The 13,097-nt window shown below is 34.9% G+C and overlaps 2 protein-coding genes across 3 annotated transcripts in view; both read left to right on the top strand.

Moving 5' to 3' along the window:
- Positions 1-13,097, top strand: part of taok2b (TAO kinase 2b) — a 363,536-nt gene that overhangs the window by 226,556 nt on the left and 123,883 nt on the right. The window lies entirely within an intron of this gene.
- Positions 1-13,097, top strand: part of wnk4a (WNK lysine deficient protein kinase 4a) — a 151,438-nt gene that overhangs the window by 78,570 nt on the left and 59,771 nt on the right. For both annotated transcript variants that reach the window (XM_056469098.1, XM_056469099.1), the window contains exons 6-8: positions 4,732-4,820; positions 7,473-7,692; positions 10,523-10,892. In XM_056469098.1, coding sequence (XP_056325073.1) covers positions 4,732-4,820; positions 7,473-7,692; positions 10,523-10,892 — 679 coding nt within the window. The remainder of the gene's footprint in view (positions 1-4,731; positions 4,821-7,472; positions 7,693-10,522; positions 10,893-13,097) is intronic.

Genomic DNA, 13,097 nt, shown 5'->3' with positions numbered 1-13,097 from the left:
TCTCAAATGCTGCACTTTTTTTTTTTTACAAAATAAAATCTTTTCTGCAGTAAATTGTAATTTTAAACCAAAATCCAAATAAAAAAGTGAATAATACAAACTAAAGACGACTCCTTTAATGCAAACAAACTAAAACGTTGACTGTGCAGCTACATTACACATTTAAAACGAATCACAAATCAAAAATGAACAATACAATGAAAGAAAGCTGGGATTTTACAGTTTTTAAAAGAAATATCAGCATATCTATGTTTTTTGGCAGAAGCTGAGATCTTTGCACATTTACAATGTCTCCTGCTAATGAAAAAACTCCTTAACTGGTGACTGAGATAATCAACAGTAAAAATTACAAATTATACCTCTTCCCAACAGGAAATACCATCAACAATCAAGAATGCATGATTATATACTGTCAAGACTGTGCAATCAAAAAAGGTCATTATAATGTGGAAGTCAATGGGGCAAAAACAGCCTCCAACATATCGAAAGGGTAGTCAATTTGAGTGTATTGTTGAGTTTTTAAAAAAAAATTCTAAGTATTTTCCTAAAATATGTGTCAAAGTAATATTTGTCACCCAAAAATCATCCCGTTTGCTGAAACACAGAGAAAGTTGTGGCCAAATGAAGACTCAAAATCCCCCCAGAGTGGATGAAAACACCCCCAGCAGCACTTTTTACTTCCTAAATTACAATTTCTGTGAAAAAAACTAGCTGTTTGAGCATTTGCACTTCATTACTTTGCACCACTAAAAACAACGAACCCTTAAAAGAGCATAATATTAATGCAATAATGTAACATTCACCATAAATTGAGGCATAAACTTCAACAGGCTTGTTTTGATTATCTTACATGTCAGAAAACAACTTTATGATGTTTTGAAAGTACTATGTAAACTCCACACACACTTTATGTGGATGACGCCAGTGGATTTGCTTTATAGGTTTGCTAAATGACGTCTTGAATGAGCAAAACAAAGCCTGCTCTGAAAAGGCTGTCGAGTGTTAATGAAAAAACCAAGGAGTGCACCAAAGTGTAAACGGGACAGGCGGCTGTCCAAAGCTCCCGTGAACTCCGTGCTTTATGAAGCTCGTGCTCCACAAATATTACACTATAGTCTACAGGGAAAGTGACCTGCTCTAGCTGTAATTCAACCCTCAGTAAATCTCTGAATCTCACATTATCGAAGGCTTTTGTGTAGTCGAGTAACTCAAATGTGACATAACTATATTGTAGAATTTAAGATAGATCAACATTCAATCAAACATGTGTATGTTTTAGAAAACTACAATTTAAAATTAATGTGACTGAGATTTATAAATGTTTATGAGAACATGGCTCCGGGAATGTATGAGAATTATTAATAAGTTAATAATAGATTTGGTGAGGTAAAATATGAGGTACTATGTGAGAATGTAAGATAGATTAGTGTTCAAGCACATGTACGCTTAGGAAAACTAATAACTGATTAGATGAGGTATTATTCTTCATTCATAAAAGCATCTTTTAAGAAAAACATTAGTAGATTAATTAGAAAACTTGTCTTATTGATTATATAAAAGATTAAATTATATTATTAATCATTCATAAAAGAGAAATTACACTTTTAAAAAACCTGAGACACTTTTCAAAGGTAAAAGTGTTTAGAGCGTTTGGAACAAACTAGATTCGTATATTAATCATGCACAGAAGCTTAAAAACATTTTGTAACTTGTGTTTTTTAAAGTTTCCTCATAGTTTCTTATAAGAGTCTTGTCTGAAATTGTCTCATAAGATTCTTAAGTGGCTTAAAAAGTTAAGGACAGGTAAGATGACGTTAATAATCACTGAAAAAAGCTTACAATGTCTTAAGTTTCTTAAAAGTGTCTTGTAAGTTTTAATATCTACTGTTTTAAAACAGTCAAATTAGATCAAAATCAAACAAATTAGATAATTCCAAACATTCTCAAAGCTTAAAAGCAGCTTGTAATTTTGATAAAAGTGTTTTTATAGTGTCTTATAAGAGTCTTGCCTCAGAAGTGGCTTATACAGTAAGTGGCTTAAAAGAGTTAAGGACAGAGTTTATCATTCAATTCTTAAAAAAATGTCTTGTTTTTTTAAAAGAATCTTAAGTTTAAAATATTATAGAAGCATTTTAAAAGAGTTAAGAACAAATTAGACGATATTAATCATTCAATAAAGCTTAGCAATGTCTTTTCTTAAAAGTTTGAAACATCATATAAGCAATTTTAAGAACAAATGAGAAGATATTAATCATTCACAAAGCTTAAAAGCATTTTGTAATTTTGTTAGAAGTGTCATAAGAGTTTTGCCTCAAAATATTTCATAAGTGTCTTAAAATATATTTCTAAGTGGCTTAAAAGAGTTAAGGAAAGGTTAGATGACATTAATTATCATTGAAAAAAGCTTCACATGTCTTAAAAGTGTCTTGTAAGTAAACGAAATCTGTCAGTAACAAAGTAGATCATATCAAACATTCTCAGCTTAAAAGCAGCTTGTAATTTTGATAAGTGTTTTTATAGTGTCTTATAAGACTCTTGCCTCATAAGTGTCTTATAAGTGGCTTAAAAGAGTTAAGGACAGATTAGCTGATGTTCATTCAAAAATTAAATTTATCATTCAATTCTTAAAAAATGTCTTAAGTTTTTTTAAAAGAATTTTAAGTTTAAAACATTATAGAAGCATTTTAAAAGAGTTAAGAACAAATCAGACGATATTAATCATTCAATAAAGCTTAGCAATGTCTTTTCTTAAAAGTGGCTTAAGTTTGAAACCTCATATAAGCAATTTTAAGACCAAATTAGACTATATTAATCATTCAATAAAGCTTAAAAGCATTTTGTAATTTTGTTAGAAGTGTCATAAGAGTTTTGCCTCAAAAATATTTCATAAGTATCTTAAAATATATTTCTAAGTGGCTTAAAAGAGTTAAGGAAAGGTTAGATGACATTAATTATCATTGAAAAAAGCTTCAAATGTCTCAAAAGTGTCTTGTAAATAAAAGAAATCTGTCAGTAACAAAGTAGATCATATCAAACATTCTCAAAGCTTAATAGCAGCTTGTAATTTTGATAAATGTGTTTTTATAGTGTCTTATAAGAGTCTTGCCTCATAAGTGGCTTATAAGTGGCTTAAAAGATTTAAGGACAGATTAGCTGACGTTCATTCAAAAAAATTAATTTATCATTCAATTCTTAAAAAATGTCTTAAGCTTTTTTTTAAAGAATCTTAAGTTTAAAACATTATAGAAGCATTTTAAAAGAGTTAAGAACAAATCAGACGATATTAATCATTCAATAAAGCTTAGCAATGTCTTTTCTTAAAAGTGGCTTAAATTTGAAACCTCATATAAGCAATTTTAAGACCAAATGAGAAGATATTAATCATTCACAAAGCTTAAAAGCATTTTGTAATTTTGTTAGAAGTGTCATAAGAGTTTTGCCTCAAAAATATTTCATCTTAAAATATATTTCTAAGTGGCTTAAAAGAGTTAAGGAAAGGTTAGATGACATTAATTATTCAATTCAATTCAATTCACCTTTATTTGTATAGCGCTTATACAATGTAGATTGTGTCAAAGCAGCTTCACATAAAAGGTCACAGTAAATAGGAACAGTGTAGTTCAGTTTGTAGTGTTTAAGTTCAGTTCAGTTGAGCTCAGTTCAGTGTGGTTAAATAATCACTACTGAGAGTCCAAATACTGAAGGGCAAATCCAATTAAAGGGCAATTATCATTGAAAAAAGCTTCAAATGTCTTAAAAGTGTCTTGTAAGTAAAAGAAATCTGTCAGTAACAAAGTAGATCATATGAAACATTCTCAAAGCTTAAAAGCAGCTTGTAATTTTGAGTGTTTTTAAATGTGTTTTTAAATGTGTTTTTAAATGTGTTTTTAAAGCGTGTTATAAGTGTCTTGCCTCATAAGTGGCTTATAAAGAGGCTTAAAAGGACAGATTAGGTGACATTCGATCAAAAAACTGAATTTATCATAAAAGTGTCTTAAGTTTAAAACATCATATAAGAATTTTAAAAGAATTAAGAACAAAATGGAATATATTAATCATTCAAAAAAAGCTTAAAATGTCTTGCATTTCTTAAGTGTCTTAAGTTTAAAACACCATAAGCATTATAAAAGAGTTAAGAACAAAATAGAATATATTAATCACTCACAAGGCTTTAAAAAAGCTTTTGTTTAGTGTTTTTGTATGTTGTCTCATTAGAGTTTTGCCTCAAAAGTTTTTACAAGTATCTTAAAATATACTTAAGTGGCTTAAAAGAGTTAAGTACAGATTAGATGGCATTTATTAATCATTCAAATAAGTTGAAAAGTATGCATGTGTCTTTAAATGTCTTGAAATGTATCTGAAAAATCTCTTGCCTCAAGTGTTTTATAATTATCTTAAAAGTGTCTTGCCTTATAAGTTACCTTAAAAGAACTTTGTCTTATCTTATAGTTCTAAAAGTTGAACCCCCCCCCCCCCCCCTTTACTTTCTTAAACTATACAACAATATCTGTAACAAATCAAGACTGCATTTGTACAAAGAGCTCTCTTCTAAACATTCAACATACATTGTTACTGGATGTTTTCACATACTGTGATTGGATTATGCGAAAGCAAAAGAGTTATATAATATAATATAGTTAACAGTAGAACATTAGATTGGTCAATGCTATTATTAAAGCATGTTAAGCCTCTTTAACAGACCTCAGTTGACCTTTTTTCTGCTGTTCTCAGGGTATAAAGCCGGACAGTTTCTACAAAGTGAAAGTTCCTGAGTTAAAGGAAATCATCGAAGGCTGCATCCGTATGAACAAAGATGAAAGGTACTGCACTTCTACTGCTCAAACTGAAATCCTGGTCTGGAAAAGTGTCAAATATGTCAAATGTCTTTTGTTGTATGAATTCACAAGTGATGTTTCAGGGTTACCAACGCTGAATCAAATCAAAACTGTTTACAATATTTGGCAACACTTTAAAATAATGGTCCATTAGTTAATGTTAGTTAATGTATTTGAATAATCTTGTAAAACATTTATTAATCATAGTTCAACATTAACTAATGCATTATTAAAATCCAAAGTTGTGCTTGTTAGCATTAGTTACTGTGAACTAACATGAACCTTAAATAACATTTAACTTAAATAGCATTAACTAACATTAATAAAGATGAATAAATACGCTAATAAATGTATTACAAATTTTTTATTCATGTTAGTATATTCACTAACTGACATAAACTAATGAACCATTGTTTTAAAATGTTACTAAATAGTTTTGCTGATTTAAATACAGATAAAATGAAATAAAGTAAACATTTTGGGTTGCAAAATAATAGCAACATGATAATAATAGTAAATAATAATAGTTAAAATAGTAATAGAAATAATAGTATATTATTATTTTACTGTAGTTAAAATTTTAAGAATTTTTTTAAATGGAAAGACTTAATTAAAATTACACTTGCAGGAAATAAATAAAACCTAAAAGTAAAATACTCAAAACCCAAATCAAAAATTAATAATATTAATAATCGTAATATTCATTCATTCATTTTCTTTTCGGCTTAATCCCTTAATTAATCAGGGGTCGCCACAGCGGAATGAACCGCCAACTTATTCAGCATATGTTTTGCGCAGCGGATGCCAGCTGCAACCCATCACTGGGAAACACCCATACACTCTTATTCACACACATACACAACGGACAAGTTAGCTTACCAAATTCACCTATAGCGCATGTGTTTGGACTGTGGGGGAAACCGGAGCACCCGAAGGAAACCCACGCTAACACGGGGAGAACATGCAAATTCCACACAGAAATGCCAACTGGCGCGGCCGGGACTCAAACCAGCGACCTTCTTGCTGTGAGGCGATCATGCTACCCACTGTTTTTTTTTTTAAATAAATATTTATTATAAATAAAAGTATTCTTGTTGTTGTACAATTATTATTCTAAATAATCTGAAATGTAACTGGAAAACAATGTTTAGACACAACTGGAGTGATGCTAAGATCATTTAAGAAATCTTTTGCATGAATATTAATTTAATTTTAATGAAATTCTATAGACAATTCAATAAAATACAAAAAATAGATGTTTTATAGAATTATCTGTTGTCTTAGACTTGACACATGGCAGAGAAATAGGTTTATTAAGTCTTACCTCCCTGACTCCTCATCCCTCCTTTTTGCCTCATACAAAAAAAAATCTATCAGGAGGCATGCTTAGTAAGATCACCGTCATATTGTTTAAACTTTAGTTTTGCTGACTTGCAAAACAAAAAAAGGCTGTTACACCGGTTTTACAACGCATGCGCGGCGCGTGACAAGAAAGTAACCTGCTTTTTTGGCGCGCATGTTAACTACCGGGACTCGCACCGGCAGAAGAGCAGTGCATGCGAGAGGCGCGCAGTTTTTCTGCGCACACGCGGAGATGCGTCAGTTTGCTTTTTGATTAATCACATTGCTTTCACCAGCGTTGGTTCGGTTGCACATAGAGAATATTTTAGAATTACCACTCTTAATAAATACACTTACATATGAAGTAAATCACATCTCAATGCATTAACTGGGGCACTGGAGATTTTTACCCCAGTAAATTGGGTCTACGACACCCCTGCACATGTATGAATATTAAGATTAAGTTTATATTATAACTGCACCTTTATGCTTAAATAATTGTAACAATTTTATCATTATTTCTCTTAAATATTTACATATTTATTTACATATTTATATTTACATATGTGTATGTATATATTTATATTTGTTTATTTTATATATAATGGAATAAAAAAATGTGAACAAATTTTAAGGTCATTATTATTAGCCCCATAAGAAATTATAATTTTTTGATTGGCTACAGAACAAACCTCTGTTGTCCAATGATTCGTCTAATTAATCGAACTTGCCAAATTAACCTAATTTAGCCTTCAAATTGCACTTAAGCTGAATAATATCTTGCAGAATAACTAGTAAGATATTACATGCTCTCATTATGGCAAAGACAAAACAAATTAGCTAATAGAAATTAGTGGGTAGCACAATCGCCTCACAGCAAGAAGGTCACTGGTTCGAGCCTCGGCTGGGTCAGTTGGCATTTCTATGTGGAGTTTGCATGTTCTCCCCGTGTTGCCGTGGGTTTCCTCCTGGTGCTCCGGTTTCCCCAACAGTCCAAAAATATGCAGTATAGGTGAATTGGGTAGGCTAAATTGTCCATAGTGTTTGTGTGTGTGAATGAGTGTGTTTCCCAGTGATGGAAGGGCATCCGCTGCGTAAAACATATGCTGGATAAGTTGGCGGTTCATTCTGCGGTGGCGACCCCAGATTAATAAAGGGACTAAGCCGAAAAGAAAATGATTGAATGAATTTAGTGTGTTAAAAAAAGCTATTAATATTAAATAAAACTGCTTATTATTGACATTTATTTCAATATAGTTGCACACATTTAGTCCTGCGTCTTCCTTTCTACTCCAGGTACACCATCCAGGACCTGTTGGAGCACACCTTCTTCCAGGAGCACAACGGTGTCCATGTTGAACTGGCCGAAGAGGACGACATGATCAAGTCCGGCCTGAAGCTCTGGCTCCGCATGGACGACACCAAAAAACTCCACGGAAAGTACAAAGACAACAACGCCATCGAGTTCCTGTTCGAGCTCTACAAAGACGTGCCGGAGGAGGTGGCGCAGGAGATGGTGAGCACATAATCTCACATCAACCTCGTCTCACAGCCTTCAAAGTGCCTCTTGAAGGATCTGAGGTGTGGTTGTGTTACCCAGCTCCTTCCCCTCGGGGATCAACACTGCTTAAATATGTGGGTTGAGGTTTCTTCATTGATATCCACAGGGCGATTACGGAAACATGTTTGTCTTAGTAACCTACTTATCATATAGCAGGTGTGTTTTGCTAGCTGTTTGATATATGTCGCCATACCAGCTCTACATGCGCTGTAAAAAAAAAAAGTAGAAACCTTATTTAAACCATATTATTTTATTTTGCTGGTATATACACTCACCGGCCACTTTATTAGGTACACCTGTCCAACTGCTCGTTAATTTCTAATCAGCCAATCACATGACAGCAACTCAATGCATTTAGGCATGTAGACATGGTCAAGACAATCTGCTGCAGTTAAAACTGAGCATCAGAATGGGGAAGAAAGGTGATTTAAGTGACTTTGAACGTGGCATGGTTGTTGGTGTCAGATGTGCTGGTCTGAGTATTTCAGAAACTGCTGATCTACTGGGATTTTCACACACAACCAACTCTAGGGTTTACAGAGAATGGTCTGAACAAGAGAAAATATCCAGTGAGCGGCAGTTCTGTGGGGGCAAATGCCTTGTTGATGCCAGAGGTCAGAGAAGAATGGCCAGACTGGTTCCAGCTGATAGAAAGGCAACAGTAACTCAAATAACCACTCGTTACAACCGAGGTCTGCAGAAGAGCATCTCTGAATGCACAACACGTCCAACCTTGAGGCGTATGGGCTACAGCAGCAGAAGACCCCACCGGGTGCCACTCCTGTCAGCTAATAACAGTTAACTGAGGCTACAATTCACACAGGCTCACCAAAACTGGACAATAGAAGATTGGAGAAATGTTGCCTGGTCTGATGAGTCTCGATTTCTGCTGCCACATTCAGATGGTCGCTCAGACTGGTTTCTTGAACCTGACAATGAGTTCACTGTACTCAAATAGCCTCCACAGTCACCAGATCTCAATCCAATAGAGCACCTTTGGGATGTGGTGGAACAGGAGATTCGCATAATGGATGTGCAGCCGACCAATCTGCAGCAACTGCGTGATGCTATCATGTCAATATGGAGCAAAATCTCTGATGAATATTTCTAGTACCTTGTTGAATCTATGCCACGAAGGATTAAGGCAGTTCTGAAAGCAAAAGGGGGTACTAGTAAGATGTACCTAATAAAGTGGCCGGTGAGTGTATTTTTACTTTTTTTAATAACAACTGCTAAAGTCAAATTTAGAATTAGCCCCCTAATATATATATATATATATAGCTACGATTTGGCTACAAAACAAATCACGGTTGTCCAATGAATTGCCTAATTAACCTATCTTGCCTAGTTAACCAAATTACATAGTCAAGCCTTTAAATGCCTCTTTAAGCTGAATACTAAAGTATCTCGAAAAACATGTATTCAATACATGTTTGTTTTTAGGCTCGAACAAGCAGAAGTGTTCTTGACCTCATTTAGCTCTTAGGACCCAAGCTTGTGTATCTGCAAGGTTTTCTTAATGACCTTCACAGTGTTGCTGGTTTCCAACAGTCCGTCCTCACTCCGACTTGATGACTTTCCTCCTCCTGTGTCAATAATGTGGGCCGTCACTGAACTCCTGACCTTCCTGCACGCTTTCAAACACACCTGAATATGCATCTCCTGCCAGCGCTTTTCTTGACATAGCGGGACAGCGCTCACTTCATCCCGAAACACCGGGCCTGTGTAACCCTGCTGTGTGTTGCATAACGCTTTTCAAGGGCATCGCTTTTTAATCATCGGCGTGGAAATGTGAGAGCGGGGGCTAAAGGAGGAAGAGGGTCACGTGCCCGGTGTTGTGAAACTCAATCCCTTCTCTTGTCCAGACTGCAATCCTACTTATTATTAGGCCGGACCTTCACAATCCTTCTTTTATCTCTCATCTTGTCTGCTTTTCATCAAGAACAAATTTATCGTTAAGTCACATCGACGGAGGCTTATTGTGTTATTTGACAAGCCGATGTGCTGATGGAGGCTTCAATGGCCAACATTGTTTCATTGGAAACACGCTGTTCCGAAGTTGGGTGGAAAGGTTATTGAGATCTGCATTGTAGAGTCAGTTTCATCATTTTTATGCCAAACATTTTTACTTTAGATTGCCAAATGGCATAATTTGTTGGCATAATCAGTTGTGAGATGCCAGCTTTCTATTGGCAAAACCATTGGTTAACTGCTAATTGTGTCCGTAGATTTTATTTACTGTATATTTGTCTGAAAGTAACCTCTTAAACCCCTTTTAAAAGTCATTTTTGCATAGTAGGCAAAGTATGCTAAGACTTTAGCTGCGTCCCAAATAGCACACTATGCACTTATGCACTATGTGCTTATGCACTTACACACTCAACAGCATAGTATAAGTATGTAGTGTCGTCCCAAATGGAACACTAGTGGTCTTTTTAATAAGCGGAAATTGAAACTGTTTCCCTGATGACGTTTGACGGTTGCCGTATTACTAGAATAATTGACCAAACTACCAAACAATACCTGCCATGGGTATAACCGCATTCGCCATCAGGAGGCGCTATAATCACTCTCGTAAGAGAATTGTGCTTTCGCAATCCAAAATAAATAAAGTAATCCAACATGTGCGCCCGATAGCTCCGCCCCTTCCGCTATTCCGAACAAAAAATTCACATTTCAAAGCACTTCAAGGGACCTTTAATAATGCTAACCAATGATAACAATGTGCTAAACATGCTACAATTACTATATGTGTATTTATGCAATTAAAATATGTCTTTCACAGGTTGTTTTGGGCTTTGTTTGTGAGGCAGACTACAAGCTGGTGGCCAAGGCTATGCGAGACCGCGTGACGGCCATCAAACGCCAGCGGGAAAAACGTCGTCGACTAGCAGAAGAGCAGCAGAAGAAAAAGGAGGGAATCATTGAGGAAGAGCCTGAACTGCTGTCTCCCAGAGCCACCATTCAGATGTCTGAGACCCCTACTCCATCTCCGGTGCAGATCCCATCCACTCCTGTTTTTCCAGAGCCCATCTGCTCTCCCGCTACAGGATCATCAGATTTTGGGATTAACGGGGGCTTCCCACCCGAACCAGAGGAACCAGAGGCCGATCAGCACTTTCAAATCCGACAAACGAGCTGCTCCTCAGCGACCTGTAAGCATCTGATCTTCATTTTATTATATATTTACCTCAGAATTGTCTGGAAAAATGCTAGTTTTATGGGCTGACAACATTACTGGTGCCAATACACATCATGACCTCATAACTCACAGCTTCACTGAATAATTTAGAAGCAGCATCTTCTCATACACGGTGTCCAGAGGGTCTTAAAACATAAAAATGTCAAAAACAAAATTTTAGGCCTTAAAATGTCTTAAATTCATTGAAATATGTTGTTGTAGGTCTTAAATCATTTTAAACAGGTCTTAATTTTCCTTTGTGTAAAGCATAGACTGTAAAATATATGGATGTAGTACCCGTGACGTCACCCATAGGTTTCTGAAGAGCGCAGGACTATTGATGAACTCCAGCATAACACTGTATGATAACGCTTCAGATGACTTTTCTAGAGCCTACAGCTAATCAATCTGTCAGATTCTGGAGTGCTTTACGGGTCTAAAGAAAAATATTAATGATAAATGATCTTAAATAAAACAAATACATTTATAGAGATGATATACAAGTATATAACTTTACTCACATGGGAAACGAAGGCCACGTGAATGGTTTGTGAGCACAATTTAGTGCACACAGCATCCCATATCATCTGATAATTGTAAGAAATAAGTCCAAAAGGCAACTGACTGTGTAAAGCCACATAAACAACACAAAAATACGATGAATATGCTGAGATCAGTGGCTAATCTGCCGGATTCAGCTGAGGTGAAGTGACGACGACCAGCGAGACCTAGCTGTCACTCAAGTGGCCACGCCCTTAATCATGCAAACTTAATATAACCTAATATAAAGGAAATGGATGAGTTATAAAAAAATTCACCCCCCTCACAGTTGTCATGGAGGGTAATAATAGCTATATGAACCAAAATCGTTCTTTGTACCAGGCTGTAAACACCTTTTTTTCTGTTGTAAAGTCGGCCATTCCAACAGTGGACTCAATTGCAACTTGCTCTATTATGGAGCCAGGACTAGCGGGATTTTGATGAATTGCAGTTTCAGTTACTTCCGTATTGGCTTCCGGAGGGAGAGCGGGAGGTTGCCGCTTGGTGTAAAGCTACCCAATTGATCCAACACAGATCCAATCACCCACAATACATCTCAATAAAACTTCTAGCAAAACTCGATTTGGAATTGATTTTATAACAGTCTGTTGTGCATACATTTAGTTTATTAAAGTTATATTGAAAAAAAAATATGTACACAACCAGGGTCTGCTTTTTTTGACACTGTTTAAAATCTGTGGCTAAGAAATAACTTATTAGAATTAATTTCTTGATGGGGCAAGTAAAAAACATTTCTTTCTGCTGGGCCGTTAAAAAAAACTTCGAGTTTAGCCATATAGAAGTCTAAAATTTCATTCTTGATGGTCTTAAAAAGGTCTTAAAACATCTTAAATTTGACTTGCAGAAACTAGGCATGGGACGATAACCGTTTTCAAGGAATACCGTGGTTTGGAAAAGTTAAGGTTTTAAAACAGGCAAATATTTGTGTAATACATTCCTAAGGTATATGTAAGAATTTTTATTTACATTTTTTTTGTTTTTTTAGGATGACAACAGTATCTCCAGCAGAAAAAATATCCAAATATTCTATTTTAAATTGTAAAATTTGTGTTTATGAAACAAATGAAGACAGCAGAAGACAATAATTCATTTGAATTATATAGCCTGATGTGTTTATTGCTCCAAAATATCATAAATCTTTCAAAAAATTGAATATATTGTTTTCAAAGGGGAAAAAGTTTTCGTTTTTTACCCAGATATTTAAAAAGAATATATTTTAGAGCAGTGAGCACAATACCGTGAAACCGTGATATTTTTATCCAAGGTTATCATACCATCAGAATCCCATGCCTAGCAGAAACCCTGTCATAGGATAAGAAAATGCAGTCTCATGAATAATAATTAGATATTGGCGTGTCATCGAAGTACTCATAATACTATGCTGCATCACCAGAAGTGACTCCGCCCCCATGTTTGATCCTGAATAACAAAACCAGTTCCCAAATGTGTCAATTTTTGGAAAGTGAATAAATATACTTTCTATTGATGTATTGATTGTTAGGATAGGGTAATATTATAACTGTTTGAAAATATGGAATCTGAGGGGTAAAAAAATCTAAATACTGAGAAAATGAGCTTTAAATGTGCTCAAATTATATTCTTGGCAATGCATATTACT

The sequence above is a fragment of the Danio aesculapii genome, chromosome 12 (genome assembly GCF_903798145.1).
Source record: "Danio aesculapii chromosome 12, fDanAes4.1, whole genome shotgun sequence".
Lineage (NCBI taxonomy): Eukaryota > Metazoa > Chordata > Actinopteri > Cypriniformes > Danionidae > Danio > Danio aesculapii.
Note: the sequence above shows the minus strand (reverse complement) of the source record. Positions and strands in the feature narration are given on the sequence as shown.